This window comes from Oncorhynchus clarkii, chromosome 13, assembly GCF_045791955.1.
Source record: "Oncorhynchus clarkii lewisi isolate Uvic-CL-2024 chromosome 13, UVic_Ocla_1.0, whole genome shotgun sequence".
NCBI classification, from domain to species: domain Eukaryota; kingdom Metazoa; phylum Chordata; class Actinopteri; order Salmoniformes; family Salmonidae; genus Oncorhynchus; species Oncorhynchus clarkii.
Window position 1 is genome coordinate 48,231,823 of NC_092159.1, and position 21,860 is coordinate 48,253,682.

A 21,860-nucleotide genomic window follows, 5' to 3' on the forward strand; every position below is an offset into this window, starting at 1 on the left:
GAGTATTTTTTTTCTATAATTTTACATTTCTATTTTTTTTTTGCGTTCGATCCTGTCGATTAAAAAAAATCTTGTTATTTAATTGAATCATTCTGGCGTTGAATTTTTACAAAATAAGATGGCAATATTGGAAGAAGATATATCTTTCATATCCCTCGTAAATACTTTTTAATAACTAACTCAAAAGTAGTGTGAGACAAAATGTCAGCTGACATTAGTTTGTTCGATTTGGTGAACCTGTCGATCGGGACACCTGAAGTTGGAGCTGTCAACTTCAATGCGTTGCATACCCTCCTCCACGCTATCCTGGGACACCTGAAAATCCAAAATGTGACCACCGGCTGGAGAGAGCAGGATGGCCCGCCACAGGAGCCCCATGGCCCGCATCTGACCAAGTCCTCTAGCCCGTACCATCACATGGAAGACAAACTTCGGCAGATCGAGAGACAGATGGCCGCGCTGGAGAAGCTTCCTAGCGGTACCGATCTTCTGAGTCGCACTGCCTCAACCACAACACCGGTCAACGACTTGTGGCAGCTGATGCAGCTCCGCCGCAAGGCTCAGGCGAGTGAGGACGGCGTGTCCAAGGTGAGACAGGCTCTTCCTCAAAATGTAATTATTAATATCACACTGTCATCGCTGAGTTATAATTTTATTATACATTTAAATAATGTCATGCGAGGACAGGTGAAAGTTGAACACTGCTGCTGTGACAGTGCTGCCTCCCTTGATCAACAGTCAAAACTGTGTTGAAACTCTGATTTGTCCGTGGTGCACAATTTTGCTTGTCATAAAATAGGCGCCAAATCATTTTTTAGGAATCTGTCCCAAAACAATTTTGTGGTCAAAGAAAAATGGCCACAATGGTCAAGAAATACGATTATATTACAGTTCCACTGGGTATTCTAGACTAGACATCCATCTTGTAACAGATGTTAGAGTCTGATGTTTATTTACAGCAACGACAAGGGGAAGAGTTAAAGGAAGCTATGGATGATTAGGTGGCCATGATGGCATGAGGGCCAGATTGGGAATTTAGTCACAACACCGGGGTTAACACCCCTACTCATACGATAAGTGCCATGGGATCTTTAGTGACCACAGTCAGGACACTGAAAGACAGCCCTGGGACACTGAATCTCCTTAGACCAGAGGGAAGAGTACCACCTATTGGCCTTCCAGCAGCGTTCTGTCTCCCATCCAGGTACCGACCAGGACCAACTACCTAGTTTCTGAGGCAAGCCAGCAGTGGAATGCAGGGGGATATGCTGCTGGCAAGTGATTCAGCCCCTCTTATCTGTATTAAGTCCTTGAGTGCTTGCTCATCAAAGCCCTGTCCCGCAGCTGGGGGCCTGTCTGTGTGGTGAATGGTGAGCATTTCAGAACTCTCAACACTGGATAAGGATATTGATGACAGAGCACAGCACAATAGGTGATGGGCACCACACTGTCTTCTCAAATGACCTCGCTGTGTCTCTGTTCCAGTTTCCAAAGGAAAGGCCACTCCCCAAAGATAAGCACCACTCCTGTGTTCCCTGTGTATGCTGTGGAACAAAATTGAATAGCTGAGTAGTACAGATCACTAGGGGAGGCTGCTGAGAGGGGACGGCTCATTGTAATGGCTGGAATGGAATTAATGGAATGGAGTCAAACGTGGTTTCCATATGTTTGATGTGTTTGAAACCATTCCACCTATTCAGCTCCAGCCATTACCATAATCCCGTCCTCCCCAATTAAGGTGCCACCAACCTCCTGGGGTGTACACGATTTAGAATCAGTATCGGTCCAGTACTTCATACCACACTCTGAACTGTATCTCTGCTGGTATCTGAAATGTCTGAGTTTGAAATATGGACACTGATAGAGACATGACAGTCTGTGTAAATAAAGCAAGTAGGAAGATGAAAGATTGCACAGGACTTAGCTATCTTCACTGATGTTGCCCAGACCTGCCCAGTTAACACTCAGGTGATATGAGGGAGGGACATCCAGTGGGTACAGGCAAAGGTGCCTCTGAATCATTCATGTATCCTGTGGGTATACTACTGTGGGTCAATACCAGTATCCACTGGCCCTGTCTGGACCTCTGGCCCTCGCTGGCCTTCTCTGGCCCTGTCTGGCATTCTCTGGCCCTGTCTGGTATTCTCTGGCCCTGTCTGGACCTCTGGCCCTCGCTGGCCCTGTCTGGCCTTCTCTGGCCCTGTCTGGCCCTGTCTGGCATTCTCTGGCCCTGTCTGGTCTTCTTGTGCCCTGTCTGGCATTCTCTGGCCCTGTCTGGTCTTCTCTGGACCTGTCTGGCATTCTCTGGCCCTGTCTGGCATTCTCTGGCCCTGTCTGGCATTCTCTGGCCCTGACTGGCCTTCTCTGGCCCTGTCTGGCCTTCTCTGGCCCTGTCTGGCATTCTCTGGCCCTGTCTGGCCTTCTCTGGCCCTGTCTGGCCCTGTCTGGCCTTCTCTGGCCCTGTCTGCTATATCCCTTAAGACCCCACTAAGACACAATGTCCATCAGTTTCTGCCTCACAACTCATAGCAGCATATTGTATTTCCCGCATACAGGCCCTTAGCCAGGGTCTCTTTCTTCTTAACCCATGGCAGAGGTTATCAGGGGATTGCTGTGGTTGATAAAGGTGTGCTCTGCTGTGACCCCACAGGGTACATGTCTTGGATCTGAGAGGGTAGCGAAAAGTCTGCCTGAGTGGCGCTCTGTGTTCACAGTGGCGTGGAAGGATTCCAGGCCACTGTGAACACAGAGCGCCACTCAGGCAGACTTTTCGCTACCCTCTCAGGGTCTTAAGTCAGAGCCAGTTAATGGCTGACTAAAGAGTAACAGGGAGGTAGAGTGGATGGCTTTCTTCCCAATCGCAAATAACTTCCTTATCGTTGGGACAGTAAAAGTCAGTGTACTTACATTATGTTAGTTACTCATTTCCTACCCCTTTTACTAGAGTTTTGCTTGTTGTCAGAAGGGGCTTGTATTTAGGTTGTCCTGTCCGTTACCATTTGCAACATACTTGTGGGTGATGATGACCCAGATGTTGTGGCAGAAACAGGAAGGAGGTTGGGCACTCTGTCCAAACAACATCCTCACAGACCAAAAGACAGGGTACTAGGGACATTGTGTCTGAGGAAGATACGGTTGGGGATGTCCCCTGGTTAGGGAGCCCAGCTCCTTTGAGGGAATAGGACGATGCATACATTTTGCCTACTGTTTTCTGATGTAGACAATTATCATCATTTCCTGTGAACTCAATATGTCCAATCAGCCTCACGAGGAGCTTTTAAAGTGTCATACGAATCTCATAGGAAATGAACCATACCCTTGACTAGAGGTCGACTGACTATGATTTTTCAACGCCGATACCGATTATTGGAGGACCAAAAAAGCCGATACCGATTAATCGGCCGATTTTATTTTATTTTTATTTGTAATAATGACAATTACAACAATACTGAATGAACACTTATTTTAACTTAATATAATACATCAATAAAATCAATTTAGCCTCAAATAAATAATGAAACATGTTCAATTTGGTTTAAATAATGCAAAAACAAAGTGTTGGAGAAGAAAGTAAAAGTGCAATATTTACCATGTAAAAAAGCTAACATTTAAGTTCCTTGCTCAGAACATGAGAACATATGAAGAGCGGGTGGTTCCTTTTAACATGAGTCTTCGATATTCCCAGGTAAGAAGTTTTAGGTTGTAGTTATTATAGGAATTATAGGACTATTTCTCTCTATACCATTTGTATTTCATTAACCTTTGACTATAGGATGTTATTATAGGCACTTTAGTATTGCCAGTGTAACAGTATAGCTTCCGTCCCTCTCCTTGCTCCTCCCTGGGCTCGAACCAGGAACACAAAGACAACAGCCACGCTCGAAGCAGCGTTACCCATGCAGAGCAAGGGGAACAACCACTCCAAGGCTCAGAGCGAGCGAGTGACGTTTGAAACGCTACTAGTGCGCGCTAACTAGTCAGCCATTTCACATCGGTTACACCAGCCTAATCTCGGGAGTTGATATGCTTGAAGTCATAAACAGCGCAATGCTTGACGCACAATGAAGAGCTGCTGGCAAAACGCAGGAAAGAGCTGTTTGAATTAATGTTTACCCGCCTTCATCTGCCTACCACCGCTCAATCAGATACTTAGATATTTGTATGCTCAGTCAGATTATACCAAAGCATGACACGCTAGATAATATCTAGTAATATCATCAACCATGTGTAGTTAACTAGTGATTATGATTGATTGATAGTTTTTTATCAAATACGTTTAATGCTAGGTAGCAATTTACCTTGGTTTACTGCATTCGCGTAATTCTCCTTGTGGAGTGCAACAAGAGGCAGGCCGTTATTGCGTTGGACTAGTGAAAATCTCGTAGAACGAGGCAGTTAACCCACCGTTCCTAGGCCGTCATTGGAAATAAGAATGTGTTCTTAACTGACTTGCCTAGTTAAATAAAGATTAAATAAAGGTGTGTAAAAAAAACAACTTGAAATCGGCCCTAATTAATCGTCCATTCCGATTAATCGTCGACCTCTATCTACCCTGGACCCACCCATCAAAATGTGACAAATACAGTTGATTGTCTCTTTGTTTGTCATTAGGGGTTGGGTTAGTTGCCAGGTTAGAATATTCTAGTCCTGTTTACAAGATTTGATCATGTTTTGCCTAATCTCATGTCTCTGAGATGCTTGAGGCGATCAATGAAAAGGTGGTCTCCTCCAGAAATTCCATACATGCAGGTCATATATCCCTTCCACGTTTACAGCTCACTGAACCACCTATTAGTTATTCAGACAATTTTTTGACGGCCTGTGCAGCTCAGTGGAGTCGCTATGCTTCGATTCATGTCTGGGTGCATTAGACAAACCCACTGGAACTCTGATCAATACGTTCAGAGCCACCTGTTTCAACTTTGCTTAGTAAACACAACCTATTTCTAATTTGCAACACCCAGAGCACATGTGTGGGTTTACTCTGTCAACAAGGCCTCAGCTGTGTTAGAGAGTGGAGTGGTTCCATATGGGCAGGGGTTATGTACTCTGAAAAACATGGATTATCTGGAGACAGACAGGTCCTACCGCTGCTTTGTAACAGCTTGTGTATCTCATCTACTGCATATGGATGGTGGTGTCCTAGTAACCTCCCTTGGGGTGAAATGTCAACTGGATGGAGCCATGGAGAGGGGTTTTGGAATCCCTCCTAAATGAAGGGGTTTAGGATCTTCCTACTGATCTTCAAAGGAAGAAGCTTGGGAAATAGTCACGTATATGGCTTTGGTCCGGGGGATTTCGACCTTACTGAGTCCCCTGACCGCTTCAAAGTTTCACAGAGTCTTACTTTGGGAGATTAGAGAACTGGGCTGAGTCAGTTTCAAGTGTTTTGGGCATGAAGAGGCTGTGAAAAAGCTTTAGACCTAATTCTAAGAGATCACCATGCGTGTTGATTCACCCAGAATATGGCACAGTGATTTCGAAATGTTGGAGGTTTACCCAATACATTACTGGGAGCTTATATATCACGTGTGCGACCCTCTTTATTTCTATAGCCTACGATTCAGTCATCATAACAGAAACTGACAAAAGGTAATGATTCTGTTAAGTGATCTGACCAGTGATGTGAGGTTCTTTGAGCTTTGAGTCCTTCGAACACACTCTGTTGTGTTTCCAGTCTATGTCGCTGATCCAGGATCTGATGAAGGAGATCCAGGACCTGAAGGAGTCCAGAGATGACCTGAAGAAAGAGGTCAAGAGCCTCCAGAACCAACTAAACCAGGTCAGACACACATCCATACTGGCAAACCCTCATAGTGAGGAGGGATTGCAGATAGATAACAAATGGCAACTTTGCTCATCTCCCTCATTAATCTACAGTAGGGGATGTACCCAGTGCTCATCCCTAGGGAATCCTTCTCCATCTCACCACCCCACACAGTGGTGAAATATAGAGTCATGTAGAGCCCGATCCACCCTGGCCCTGGTCCCCTCCCTCCATCACTCTCTGTAGGGGACATGGAGTCATACAGAGGGCAACAGCATCAAAGAGCCACAGCTTATCTCTGGCAACCTGGCCTGTCACTCACCCCAACAATAGAGTGAGGATAATAGGGATCATCCTACATGTCTGTTTCCATCTGGTAGCATGACGTTGCTCTGGGTATTTTTGGGTTCCAGCTGAATATGAGTGAGCTGGTTGACAGAATCAACGAAGTGGAACAGTACTGCCATCGACTGGACAACCTGGACTCTGCCACCGTGAGTTGTAACTCAGGAGACTACTTTCCAAGCTCAGAAATTATATACTACATTGTTAAGAGGAGACAAACAATAGTATAGTACTGTAGTAGCTAACTCTAGTAAAAAGAGGTTAATCATGACTTCCTCTCTTTCTTGTCTTCTCTCTATCACAGAAAGAGCTGCAGGATAGAGTTGGGCGTTACCCAGACCCAGACGAGCTCATCCAGTGTGTGACCTGGGACATCATGCAGACCACCTTGGTTAGCGAGCAACAGAATTTGCAAAAGGCATGTCTTATGTCTTGCTTGAAAGAGCGAGATTCATTTATCAAGCAATCATATACAAGACATAGGAATAGACATTAGCTTTGTGTTGATGGTAGCTATTTCTCCAATAGGAAATCAAGCACTCAGTCCCTGTCCCCACATCAGTTGTCATGACCACCATGACTCCTTTCAGCGTCTCTGCCAATGCCAATACTGGAGCTGCTGCCTTCACTCCTGGCACTGTCACTGTCAGCCAGCATGGGGGGGCAGTGCCCCAGCAGTCCCTCTCTGATGTAGCTGCTGCCTTCACTCCTGGCACTGTCACTGCCAGCCAGCATGGGGGGGCGCTGCCCCAGCAGTCCCTCTCTGATGGAGCTGCTGCCTTCACTCCTGGCACTGTCATTGCCAGCCAACACGGGGGGGCGCTGCCCCAGCAGTCCCTCTCTGATGGAGCTGCTGCCTTCACTCCTGGCACTGGCACTGCCAGCCAGCATGGGGGGGCACTGCCCCAGCAGTCCCTCTCTGATGGAGCTGATGCCTTCACTCCTGGCACTGCCAGCCAGCATGGGGGGGCACTGCCCCAGCAGTCCCTCTCTGATGGAGCTGCTGCCTTCACTCCTGGCACTGTCACTGCCAGCCAGCATGGGGGGGCACTGCCCCAGCAGTCCCTCTCTGATGGAGCTGCTGCCTTTACTCCTGTCACTGCCAGCCAGCATGGGGGGGCACTGCCCCAGCAGTCCCTCTCTGATGGAGCTCTGATGGTGGGCAGCAAACCCCTGTCTCGTGTGGCCAGCGGGGCAGAGCGTTACCCAGAGACAGTGGAGGCCCTGAGGGACGTGGGCAGGCTCAGGGAGAGACACAACACCCTGGAGACCAGAGTAGAGCTGCTGGAAGCAGGCAAGGCTGACCAGGCCCAGCTCCAGCACCTCCGGGAGCTCCTCCCTGACATGGGTAAGATAACAATGTGGAGATTGGATAGTGTTATAGGGCTATTCTATGTTTTATTTTACTGAATGATGTCTTTTGTGTGGGATGACCATTTTTGTCCTGAATGTTTAGGTGACAGGGATGTGCCTGACAAACTGTTGGATCAACTGAATCATCTGAGAGTTCTGGTCGACAGCCTGATGGGTGACAGAGCCAAGGTGAGCGAGGAAGATGTACGCACGCACGCACGCACGCACACGCACACACACACACACACATTGTTGATGGCCCCATGTCCCTGTCATAGCTGGGAGAACTGGAGCAGCTGATTCTGAACATAGGGACAGTTCAGGGCTCAGAGGGAGGCTCAGAAACAGCCAAAGGGTCAGACAATGAGGACTCCTCTGACTCTCCTAAGCAAGGACAGCTCAGACTGCAGATATTATACCTCAGGTAAACAATGACACAGGAGCACACAGGAAGGCTAAATACGGGCTCGTGGTAACTACTGGAGCGGAATCAGTGGAATGGAATGAAATACATTCCACTGATGGTTTCCAGGTGTATGATGCTATTCCATTTGCTCTGTTCCGGACATTATTACGAGCCGTTCTTCCCTCAGCAGTTTTATGGCCAGTTGAGATGTGGTAGTTTTCCATTGGAAGAGAGGTGGTGGCCTGCTCCTCATGGCCTGGTGCACCTGTTCCACCACTCTGTGTTCAGGAACGCAGTGCAGAAAGTGGAGGAAGAGGTGCTACTGCTGAAGACTGAGAACACATCAGCCAAGGCTGAGCAGAAGACCAAGAAAGACAGACAGCTACAGGATCAGGTTAGACAGACAGACAAACAGACAGACAGACAGACATTCCAGTGCATATAGACATTTGAATACACTGTCAGGTCTAACACCAGAGTGTAAAACCTTCAACTGTAGAATATAGCTGAGACAGCATCATCCATAATGTAGCAGCAAGTGGCCCCTGGTGGCCCCAACATGGCCCTCATACTGCCCTCTCACCGCAGATGGACAACCTGCGAGGCATGCTGGAGGACATGATGGCATCCTCCTCCTCGCTGCTCTCCCAGAGCCTCCAGCAGGAGCCCCAGGGGTCAGAGCAGGGCCAGGGCAGCGGTCAGGCAGGCGGGCAGCAAGGCTCCACGTGCCCCTCCTGCTCTGTAGATGTGAGCAGGAAGGTCAGCCAGCTGTTCCAGCGCTATGAGAATCTGCAGGGCCTGGTTAGCAGATTCATGAATCAGCAGGGAGGAGGCAGACCTGGAGCAGAGGTATATATATAGGCAGGGCCAGGATAGAGGATGAAACAGAATACCAAAGGGTTTTAATTAAATAATGGGTCTGCTATGTTGAACCCTGAGGGAGGGATACGTTTAGAGATGATATGTAAGGGAAGCTCTATCAGGGCAGCAGTGTGTTAAGGGAAAGGAGTGTGTCAGTGCCAGGCTCTCCATGGCAGTGGGGCCATGGCTGTGTATTACAGACATAGAACCCTGTCTCTCTGTGTTGTTTCTGCCAGAGCTCTGAGCTGATGAATGACGTTCAGGGAGCCATCATGCAGCTGCAGGCTGAGTGTGAGAAGCTCCACGGCACAGCCAACCACCTGATTGAGGAGCACGGCCAGAAACAGGTCCACATCGACGTGAGTCTGGGAGGGAGGGCCATAGGGGAATAGGAGATGCTCCATGCTGTACTTCTGTTCCAAACCACAGAATAATGTCTTTCTGTCACAGCATCTGTACAAGTCCATGGAAGAAATGGACGAGAAGAAAGCTGACAAAGAGCTTGTGGAGATGGAGATTGAAATCGTAAGTCTCTCACCACAACATGGCATAGTTTATCTTTCCCTCAGTGTGTTATACTCAACTCAGGTGAACTCTCATAAGTTCTCATGTTGATGTTAGTCTAAACGAGCTTCCACAAGTCCATTCAAGACCATAGGGGTACCTACAAATCCCAACATGCTCAAGTTCACCTGTACCAGCCCATGCTAAACCCTACCAAGGCCATACAAGTCACCACAAGCCCATACGTGTCCATACACAAGTTCATACACATATGTATTTATCCCTACAAGCTCACACAGGTTTCACCTAATCCTTACAAGTCCATACAGGTTTCACCTAATCCTTACAAGTCCATACAGGTTTCACCTAACCCTTACAAGTCCATACAGGTTTCACCTAATCCTTACAAGTCCATACAGGTTTCACCTAATCCTTACAAGTCCATACAGGTTTCACCTAACCCTTACAAGTCCATACAGGTTTCACCTAACCCTTACAAGTTAATACAGGTTTCACCTAACCCTTACAAATTAATACAGGTTTCACCTAATCCTTACAAGTCCATACAGGTTTCACCTAACCCTTACAAATTAATACAGGTTTCACCTAACCCTTACAAGTCCATACAGGTTTCACCTAATCCTTACAAGTCCATACAGGTTTCACCTAACCCTTACAAGTCCATACAGGTTTCACCTAACCCTTACAAGTCCATACAGGTTTCACCTAACCCTTACAAGTCCATACAGGTTTCACCTAACCCTTACAAGTCCATACAGGTTTCACCTAATCCTTACAAGTCCATACAGGTTTCACCTAACCCTTACAAGTTAATACAGGTTTCACCTAACCCTTACAAATTAATACAGGTTTCACCTAATCCTTACAAGTCCATACAGGTTTCACCTAACCCTTACAAATTAATACAGGTTTCACCTAATCCTTACAAGTCCATACAGGTTTCACCTAATCCTTACAAGTCCATACAGGTTTCACCTAACCCTTACAAGTCCATACAGGTTTCACCTAATCCTTACAAGTTAATACAGGTTTCACCTAACCCTTACAAATTAATACAGGTTTCACCTAATCCTTACAAGTTAATACAGGTTTCACCTAACCCTTACAAGTCCATACAGGTTTCACCTAACCCTTACAAGTCCATACAGGTTTCACCTAACCCTTACAAGTTAATACAGGTTTCACCTAACCCTTACAAATTAATACAGGTTTCACCTAATCCTTACAAGTCCATACAGGTTTCACCTAATCCTTACAAGTCCATACAGGTTTCACCTAACCCTTACAAGTTAATACAGGTTTCACCTAACCCTTACAAGTCCATACAGGTTTCACCTAACCCTTACAAGTCCATACAGGTTTCACCTAATCCTTACAAGTCCATACAGGTTTCACCTAATCCTTACAAGTTAATACAGGTTTCACCTAATCCTTACAAGTCCATACAGGTTTCACCTAATCCTTACAAGTCCATACAGGTTTCACCTAATCCTTACAAGTCCATACAGGTTTCACCTAATCCTTACAAGTCCATACAGGTTTCACCTAATCCTTACAAGTCCATACAGGTTTCACCTAATCCTTACAAGTCCATACAGGTTTCACCTAACCCTTACAAGTCCATACAGGTTTCACCTAACCCTTACAAGTTAATACAGGTTTCACCTAACCCTTACAAATTAATACAGGTTTCACCTAATCCTTACAAGTCCATACAGGTTTCACCTAATCCTTACAAGTCCATACAGGTTTCACCTAACCCTTACAAGTTAATACAGGTTTCACCTAACCCTTACAAGTCCATACAGGTTTCACCTAACCCTTACAAGTCCATACAGGTTTCACCTAATCCTTACAAGTCCATACAGGTTTCACCTAATCCTTACAAGTTAATACAGGTTTCACCTAATCCTTACAAGTCCATACAGGTTTCACCTAATCCTTACAAGTCCATACAGGTTTCACCTAATCCTTACAAGTCCATACAGGTTTCACCTAATCCTTACAAGTCCATACAGGTTTCACCTAATCCTTACAAGTCCATACAGGTTTCACCTAATCCTTACAAGTTAATACAGGTTTCACCTAATCCTTACAAGTCCATACAGGTTTCACCTAACCCTTACAAGTCCATACAGGTTTCACCTAACCCTTACAAGTCCATACAGGTTTCACCTAATCCTTACAAGTCCATACAGGTTTCACCTAATCCTTACAAGTCCATACAGGTTTCACCTAACCCTTACAAGTCCATACAGGTTTCACCTAACCCTTACAAGTTAATACAGGTTTCACCTAACCCTTACAAGTCCATACAGGTTTCACCTAACCCTTACAAGTCCATACAGGTTTCACCTAATCCTTACAAGTCCATACAGGTTTCACCTAACCCTTACAAGTCCATACAGGTTTCACCTAACCCTTACAAGTCCATACAGGTTTCACCTAATCCTTACAAGTCCATACAGGTTTCACCTAATCCTTACAAGTCCATACAGGTTTCACCTAACCCTTACAAGTTAATACAGGTTTCACCTAATCCTTACAAGTCCACACAGGTTTCACCTAACCCTTACAAGTCCACACAGGTTTCACCTAATCCTTACAAGTCCATACAGGTTTCACCTAACCCTTACAAGTCCACACAGGTTTCACCTAATCCTTACAAGTCCATACAGGTATCACCTAACCCTTACAAGTCCATACAGGTTTCACCTAACCCTTACAAGTCCATACAGGTTTCACCTAACCCTTACAAGTCCATACAGGTTTCACCTAACCCTTACAAGTCCATACAGGTTTCACCTAACCCTTACAAGTCCATACAGGTTTCACCTAATCCTTACAAGTTAATACAGGTTTCACCTAACCCTTACAAGTCCATACAGGTTTCACCTAATCCTTACAAGTCCATACAGGTTTCGCCTAATCCTTACAAATTAATACAGGTTTCACCTAACCCTTACAAGTCCATACAGGTTTCACCTAATCCTTACAAGTCCATACAGGTTTCACCTAATCCTTACAAGTCCATACAGGTTTCACCTAATCCTTACAAGTTAATACAGGTTTCACCTAACCCTTACAAGTCCATACAGGTTTCACCTAACCCTTACAAGTCCATACAGGTTTCACCTAACCCTTACAAGTCCACACAGGTTTCACCTAATCCTTACAAGTCCATACAGGTTTCACCTAATCCTTACAAGTTAATACAGGTTTCACCTAATCCTTACAAGTCCATACAGGTATCACCTAACCCTTACAAGTTAATACAGGTTTCACCTAACCCTTACAAGTCCATACAGGTTTCACCTAATCCTTACAAGTTAATACAGGTTTCACCTAACCCTTACAAGTCCATACAGGTTTCACCTAATCCTTACAAGTCCATACAGGTTTCACCTAATCCTTACAAGTCCATACAGGTTTCACCTAACCCTTACAAGTCCATACAGGTTTCACCTAATCATTACAAGTTAATACAGGTTTCACCTAATCCTTACAAGTTAATACAGGTTTCACCTAATCCTTACAAGTCCATACAGGTTTCACCTAATCCTTACAAATCCATACAGGTTTCACCTAATCCTTACAAATCCATTCAGGTTTCACCTAATCCTTACAAGTCCATACAGGTTTCAACTAATCCTTACAAGTTAATACAGGTTTCACCTAATCCTTACAAGTTAATACAGGTTTCACCTAATCCTTACAAGTTAATACAGGTTTCACCTAATCCTTACAAGTTAATACAGGTTTCACCTAATCCTTACAAGTCCATACAGGTTTCAACTAATCCTCACAAGTTAATACAGGTTTCACCTAATCCTTACAAATCCATTCAGGTTTCACCTAATCCTTACAAGTCCATACAGGTTTCAACTAATCCTTACAAGTCCATACAGGTTTCACCTAATCCTTACAAGTCCATACAGGTTTCACCTAATCCTTACAAGTTAATACAGGTTTCACCTAACCCCTACAAGTTAATACAGGTTTCACCTAATCCTTACAAGTCCATACAGGTTTCACCTAATCCTTACAAGTCCATACAGGTTTCACCTAATCCTTACAAGTTAATACAGGTTTCACCTAACCCTTACAAGTTAATACAGGTTTCACCTAACCCTTACAAGTCCATACAGGTTTCACCTAATCCTTACAAGTTAATACAGGTTTCACCTAATCCTTACAAGTTAATACAGGTTTCACCTAACCCTTACAAGTCCATACAGGTTTCACCTAATCCTTACAAGTCCATACAGGTTTCACCTAATCCTTACAAGTCCATACAGGTTTCACCTAACCCTTACAAGTTAATACAGGTTTCACCTAATCCTTACAAGTCCACACAGGTTTCACCTAACCCTTACAAGTCCACACAGGTTTCACCTAATCCTTACAAGTCCATACAGGTTTCACCTAACCCTTACAAGTCCACACAGGTTTCACCTAATCCTTACAAGTCCATACAGGTATCACCTAACCCTTACAAGTCCATACAGGTTTCACCTAACCCTTACAAGTCCATACAGGTTTCACCTAACCCTTACAAGTCCATACAGGTTTCACCTAACCCTTACAAGTCCATACAGGTTTCACCTAATCCTTACAAGTTAATACAGGTTTCACCTAACCCTTACAAGTCCATACAGGTTTCACCTAACCCTTACAAGTCCATACAGGTTTCACCTAACCCTTACAAGTCCATACAGGTTTCACCTAACCCTTACAAGTCCATACAGGTTTCACCTAACCCTTACAAGTCCACACAGGTTTCACCTAATCCTTACAAGTCCATACAGGTTTCACCTAATCCTTACAAGTTAATACAGGTTTCACCTAATCCTTACAAGTCCATACAGGTATCACCTAACCCTTACAAGTTAATACAGGTTTCACCTAACCCTTACAAGTCCATACAGGTTTCACCTAATCCTTACAAGTTAATACAGGTTTCACCTAACCCTTACAAGTCCATACAGGTTTCACCTAACCCTTACAAGTCCATACAGGTTTCACCTAATCCTTACAAGTTAATACAGGTTTCACCTAACCCTTACAAGTCCATACAGGTTTCACCTAACCCTTACAAGTCCATACAGGTTTCACCTAACCCTTACAAGTCCACACAGGTTTCACCTAATCCTTACAAGTCCATACAGGTTTCACCTAATCCTTACAAGTTAATACAGGTTTCACCTAATCCTTACAAGTCCATACAGGTATCACCTAACCCTTACAAGTTAATACAGGTTTCACCTAATCCTTACAAGTTAATACAGGTTTCACCTAACCCTTACAAGTCCATACAGGTTTCACCTAATCCTTACAAGTCCATACAGGTTTCACCTAATCCTTACAAGTCCATACAGGTTTCACCTAACCCTTACAAGTCCATACAGGTTTCACCTAATCATTACAAGTTAATACAGGTTTCACCTAATCCTTACAAGTTAATACAGGTTTCACCTAATCCTTACAAGTCCATACAGGTTTCACCTAATCCTTACAAATCCATACAGGTTTCACCTAATCCTTACAAATCCATTCAGGTTTCACCTAATCCTTACAAGTCCATACAGGTTTCAACTAATCCTTACAAGTTAATACAGGTTTCACCTAATCCTTACAAGTTAATACAGGTTTCACCTAATCCTTACAAGTTAATACAGGTTTCACCTAATCCTTACAAGTTAATACAGGTTTCACCTAATCCTTACAAGTCCATACAGGTTTCAACTAATCCTCACAAGTTAATACAGGTTTCACCTAATCCTTACAAATCCATTCAGGTTTCACCTAATCCTTACAAGTCCATACAGGTTTCAACTAATCCTTACAAGTCCATACAGGTTTCACCTAATCCTTACAAGTCCATACAGGTTTCACCTAATCCTTACAAGTTAATACAGGTTTCACCTAACCCCTACAAGTTAATACAGGTTTCACCTAATCCTTACAAGTCCATACAGGTTTCACCTAATCCTTACAAGTCCATACAGGTTTCACCTAATCCTTACAAGTTAATACAGGTTTCACCTAACCCTTACAAGTTAATACAGGTTTCACCTAACCCTTACAAGTCCATACAGGTTTCACCTAATCCTTACAAGTTAATACAGGTTTCACCTAATCCTTACAAGTTAATACAGGTTTCACCTAACCCTTACAAGTCCATACAGGTTTCACCTAATCCTTACAAGTCCATACAGGTTTCACCTAATCCTTACAAGTCCATACAGGTTTCACCTAACCCTTACAAGTTAATACAGGTTTCACCTAATCCTTACAAGTCCACACAGGTTTCACCTAACCCTTACAAGTCCACACAGGTTTCACCTAATCCTTACAAGTCCATACAGGTTTCACCTAACCCTTACAAGTCCACACAGGTTTCACCTAATCCTTACAAGTCCATACAGGTATCACCTAACCCTTACAAGTCCATACAGGTTTCACCTAACCCTTACAAGTCCATACAGGTTTCACCTAACCCTTACAAGTCCATACAGGTTTCACCTAACCCTTACAAGTCCATACAGGTTTCACCTAATCCTTACAAGTTAATACAGGTTTCACCTAACCCTTACAAGTCCATACAGGTTTCACCTAACCCTTACAAGTCCATACAGGTTTCACCTAACCCTTACAAGTCCATACAGGTTTCACCTAACCCTTACAAGTCCATACAGGTTTCACCTAACCCTTACAAGTCCACACAGGTTTCACCTAATCCTTACAAGTCCATACAGGTTTCACCTAATCCTTACAAGTTAATACAGGTTTCACCTAATCCTTACAAGTCCATACAGGTATCACCTAACCCTTACAAGTTAATACAGGTTTCACCTAACCCTTACAAGTCCATACAGGTTTCACCTAATCCTTACAAGTTAATACAGGTTTCACCTAACCCTTACAAGTCCATACAGGTTTCACCTAACCCTTACAAGTCCATACAGGTTTCACCTAACCCTTACAAGTCCACACAGGTTTCACCTAATCCTTACAAGTCCATACAGGTTTCACCTAATCCTTACAAGTTAATACAGGTTTCACCTAATCCTTACAAGTCCATACAGGTATCACCTAACCCTTACAAGTTAATACAGGTTTCACCTAACCCTTACAAGTCCATACAGGTTTCACCTAATCCTTACAAGTTAATACAGGTTTCACCTAACCCTTACAAGTCCATACAGGTTTCACCTAATCCTTACAAGTCCATACAGGTTTCACCTAATCCTTACAAATTAATACAGGTTTCACCTAACCCTTACAAGTCCATACAGGTTTCACCTAATCCTTACAAGTCCATACAGGTTTCACCTAATCCTTACAAGTCCATACAGGTTTCACCTAATCCTTACAAGTTAATACAGGTTTCACCTAATCCTTACAAGTTAATACAGGTTTCACCTAATCCTTACAAGTCCATACAGGTTTCACCTAATCCTTACAAATCCATACAGGTTTCACCTAATCCTTACAAATTAATACAGGTTTCACCTAATCCTTACAAGTCCATACAGGTTTCACCTAATCCTTACAAGTCCATACAGGTTTCACCTAATCCTTACAAGTTAATACAGGTTTCACCTAATCCTTACAAGTTAATACAGGTTTCACCTAATCCTTACAAGTCCATACAGGTTTCAACTAATCCTCACAAGTTAATACAGGTTTCACCTAATCCTTACAAATCCATTCAGGTTTCACCTAATCCTTACAAGTCCATACAGGTTTCAACTAATCCTTACAAGTCCATACAGGTTTCACCTAATCCTTACAAGTCCATACAGGTTTCACCTAATCCTTACAAGTTAATACAGGTTTCAACTAATCCTTACAAGTTAATACAGGTTTCACCTAACCCCTACAAGTTAATACAGGTTTCACCTAATCCTTACAAGTTAATACAGGTTTCACCTAACCCCTACAAGTTAATACAGGTTTCACCTAACCCCTACAAGTTAATACAGGTGTCACCTAATCCTTACAAGCCCACACTAGTACTGCCATTTCCCTGACTGCATCTCCTTTCTTCCTGTAGAAAGCAGACAAGCGTGCCCTGGAGACCAAGGTGAGCCGCATGCAGTTTGACTCCATGACAGAGGAGCTCAACACCATGTTCCAAGAGCTGCTCAGTAAGATCACCGGCCAGGAGCAGGACTGGCACAAAATCATTGACAAAATTTCCACCGAGATGGAGTGCAAGGTGGGACTGAGCAGGAAGTTACCCTGCTAAATGGATGTTTATATAATAGGCCTACATGTCCATTGATACATGCCATACGCGTTATTACTATGCTATCCCCAATACATATATCTCACAAGTCTGTATGTCACACGTTTTTAAGTGTTTTACAAACGTGTTTATAGTGACAGATAGCATTGTTTGTAAAAATCTCATGGAATGTCTGTCTGGTGTGTCTGGTGGTAGTTTATATCTTTGGCATCCCTGTAGTACATCTGTTGTCTATCTGTGTAGCTGGACCGGATTGAGCTGGATCCTGTGAAGAAGCAGCTGGAGGACCGCTGGAAGAGCATCCGTAAGCAGCTGCAGGCCCAGCCTGCCCCGAAGGAGGACGACGCTGCAGGCATCAGGAAGTAAGTCACATGTCACTGGTCACAGCCAGGCCCAGGAGGGATGATGGCTGGATAAGTCCAGGTTCCTCTATGGAGTTCTACATGATCATGCGTTCATTGTCTTCCTGTGTTTAGCGTTCATTTTATCTCTGTCTATATTCTGTCTATATGTCTATGTTCTGTTTGTATACTGTTGTTTACTCACGGTGTATGTACAGTATATACTGTATTCTGTTCCTAATATACCTACTACTGTACACACTATTTTCCTTCCAAATGATATACTGTCTATACACACCACGTATTTATATTCTGGATTCTGACACATGCTCACTGATATATCTACTCAAGATTGTTAATTGGACTTGTTCTGTCATTTCTTGTTTGTTTGTTTGTTTCTTGATTGTTTGTGTATTTGTATTGTATTTGCTCGACGTTCTACTGCGCTGTTGGAGCTAGAAACAAAAGCATTTAGCTGCACCTGTTATAACACCTGCAAATCTGTGTACGCGACCGATAAAGTTGGATTTGATTTGTCTTTGTTACGTCCCTTTCATAGACAACTTGTGGCAAGGTTCCACTGCATCTCCTGCGACCGCCCAGTCGATATGCTTACCCCAGGACCGTAAGTAAATTATAATAATGTCCTATTTTTATACAGTACACACAGACATTGTGGAAATTGAAATAATAGGATTATGGGGCTGGTTATTCACCTACCTCTCTTTCTTCTTTCTCTCTCCACTGGACAACAGGCACTTGGTCACCCTGCCCTCCACTCCTGGCCTACCCTCCCACAAGTCCAACCGACCGTACACCATCTATGAGCTTGAGCAGGTTCGCCAGCACTGCAGAAGGTGAGAGCAGACAGTCAAACATCACAACTGAAACTCTTACTTGGCCCCATTTTAACCAGCAGGGGGTGCCAGTGTCCCAATATCCAATATACAGTGTAGTCGACTTTATCCTACCTCAAAGACCTAACACCCACACTAGATCAGTCAGAAGTGTTCCATAGTTACAAGTGTCTGACATTAGCCAGCTCTCCCTCCATCTCAGTCTGAGGCCAGGGACCAACCACAGCCACTTTGAGATGGCCAGCTCAGAAAGGGCCATGATGCAGGTGCAGCGGATCCACACCATGATGTGTAGACAGATAGAGAGAGTGCAGAGCCACCTATCTGGCCCAGAGCGCACCTACAGCCAGGGGGCTCTGAGGGAGATCGGGAGCTCCCGCTATCCACACATCCTGAGCCCGCTGCAGAGGACCAGCCAGAGTCTGCCTAAGCAGTGAGTCAGTCAGTCAGTCAGGCCAGGGTCAGGCAGGGAAGCCGGGAGCACATGTATTGAAACAGGGGAAGGACCATAAAGTTGTCCATATTGCTTTGTTATGGTTTAGAGAAGTGTCAGGGAGGCAAGGTGACCAAATTTAACTACAAACTATAAACACTGTACTGTCAGGTCTGTTTAAAACCTCTAGAAGTGTTTATCTTCCGACCTTCAACCTCCACTCCTGTATCCATCCTAGCGAGCGCATCCCTGAGATGGCGGACTACAGTTACCTGGCCATGTCCCGGAGCTGTGGAGGCAGCCACACCGTGACCTACCCCAACCGCCGCTATACCCGCCTGCAGCACTTCAGCCACTTCATCCAGGCTGAGGAGGAGACACCGCCCATCTCCAGCTCCCCACTGCGGATTCAGGTGAGTGAGACCAACCTCACCTACTGTGGGTTACTGTACTGACAGACAACTAAATCACTGCCAGCCCATAGGAATACACCTGTTCAATCACGTTTGTTGAGCCATTTATACAAGTTATCATGTTGAGTATATTTGAGGTGTATTTGACAGTTGTTAGGTATGCAAATATTTGACCTTGTCCTTGTGTCTATTGGTCAGCCGGAGGAGGTGGACATCCTGGGATTGGACGGACATATCTACAAGGGCCGCCTGAAAACCAGATCGGTCAAGACTGTGGATGCCAGACTACCCACCATCTTTCCTAAAGACGGTACGGGGTTCTGGACTGGGATTATATTCAGCTCTACTCTACAGTACTGTGTATTTTTAGAGTAGAATTACATGTATTGGAAAGAAAATGGAATCTGGACAATTGTGAACAAAAGCTAGACTACTTAATTCATGTTACTCAATTCAAGCAACTGCAGTGCAGTAAAACTATTCCCACGGGTCCATTTTCTATTTTTATGCCATCGCTCCAAAAAGTCACCTAATGTTAAGTGTGACATGTCTGTATGCTGTGGGCAGCTGTCATGGTCCGGGCCTGGGAGAGAGGTGATGTCCAGACTCCAGTTCTGACTCCTCATTGACAGTGAAGCACACTTCCGAGGATTCACTGTCACCCCTGGGCCCAGTTACACAACGCGTTTTAAGATGATGATCACACCGCGCTGTCTGTCCAGGCCCCAACTGCCCTTAGCCTGTTTCCTCTCTCTCGCTCCCTGGACCATGTGTCCAGAGTTGGGCTCGCAGTGCAGGGATGCAGAGATAAAGAGTAAAGTAAAGTAAAGTGGAGTGTGGGGAGGAAGAGTGAGTGGGGACATCATGGTGAAGGGTCAGGAGAGAATGGGGAGGAGACTGAAAAGTTAGGTTGGGTTGAGAAAGAAAGTGGGCTGTTTGGTTGGGAATGAGAATTTGAGGAGAGATACAGTACAGTGTTAAAGTGGTGTATGATGAAGGATTAGGAACGAGGGTCTGGAGATTTAGGGAAGGAGAGAGGAGCTTAGTTTATGGGAGGGAGTATTTTACGAGGGTTTAAGGAAGTGAGTTAGCAATAAGAATGGTCTGCAATGGGGTTGGGGGAGGGGCTCTGGTTGGTATAGTGTTCCACACTGGAAAGAACCCAATGTTACTATGTTATAGAAGATCAGGCCTGGTGTCTGTAACAGACTGTAAATATAACCTGGGGTAACACTGCTTGCATGCCATCATTTCTATCTTTATATCTTTTTCATCTGTTCATACAAATCAAGCCCTGAAGGAAGAAAGAGAGAGATGTGCTGTCCTGTTTTATGCCTGGGATTTGGTGTTGTGATTCCCAGTCATTTATCAGGCCATTGAATGAGTCAAAATAGCATTGAAAGAGTATTTTGCTCAAGACTTGGAAGAAGTTGTATGTCTGGTATGGGTGTGTGGGTACAGTATGGCTATGGTTGTGGTGGGGTCCTGTTATGATGTGACATTGCTGTTTTAATGACAGCAGGCATGTGCAAGAGCAAAGACAAGATCATGCGCTCCCAGTTCCAGAAGCCTGGCTGCACAGAGCCGGGCTGTGTGACCCCTGTGCGACCCCAGAGTGCCAAAACCCAGCGCAGCCGCTCAGGTAGGTCAACACCAGCGTCATTACCCATTTGCAACATATAAACTAATTTCACTAACTGGAATAGTGATTACTATGGAATGGTACTGAAATAACACTCACATGGAAATAGCATTCTTCTTTGCGATTGCTGCTGTGCAGCTGTTAAGGTTGATTGTAGCAGACACCTGAACCCTAACCCCTGACCTTTCCCCCTTTCCTCCCTTTATCTCCCCCAGCCTCAGGCAGCTCTGTGCGGGACCGGCCCATGTCTTCTTTAGGCTGCCTGTCCCAGGCTACCCTTCCCCAGAGCTCGTCCCATGCTGACACCACCAGCGAGCTGCTGCAGCAAGATCTGGAGCTTCACGTGGACCTGAGCCAGTCGGAGGAAGAGCCCGTCATCATCCTGTAGGGGGCGATGGAGAGCCCCACACACCTTATTTTAATAAACCGTTTACAGCAGCAGCAGGAGGGTATCCTGGTCTCCATTTTGTAATGGAGCATACAGACGTTGTGAAAATCAAGTCTGATATTAGTCAGTTAGGTTATTTATGGATGGTAATGGAAGAACACAATTCTGGGACCTATGAACACTGTTTCAATGCAACAAAATAGCTGAGTCACAAAATAGCTGAGTCACAATTCCAAGGTGTAGCTTTACAGGTCAAATACCTTACGTGTGGGTAC

At 44.6% G+C, this 21,860-nt stretch overlaps 1 protein-coding gene across 1 annotated transcript; it reads left to right on the forward strand.

Annotated features, from left to right (window-relative positions):
• The first annotated feature begins 201 nt into the window (after positions 1 to 201).
• Positions 202 to 21,585, forward strand: LOC139423572 (uncharacterized protein C16orf96-like). The gene is made up of 17 exons (XM_071175164.1): positions 202 to 588; positions 1,486 to 1,539; positions 5,678 to 5,782; positions 6,148 to 6,261; positions 6,417 to 6,503; positions 6,641 to 7,460; positions 7,569 to 7,654; positions 8,969 to 9,091; positions 9,183 to 9,257; positions 17,317 to 17,481; positions 17,755 to 17,873; positions 18,412 to 18,477; positions 18,608 to 18,709; positions 19,381 to 19,555; positions 19,754 to 19,865; positions 21,078 to 21,197; positions 21,413 to 21,585. The coding sequence occupies exons 1-17, from the start codon at positions 202 to 204 to the stop codon at positions 21,583 to 21,585; spliced, it is 2,883 nt and encodes a 960-aa protein (XP_071031265.1).
• The last annotated feature ends 275 nt before the right edge of the window (positions 21,586 to 21,860 follow it).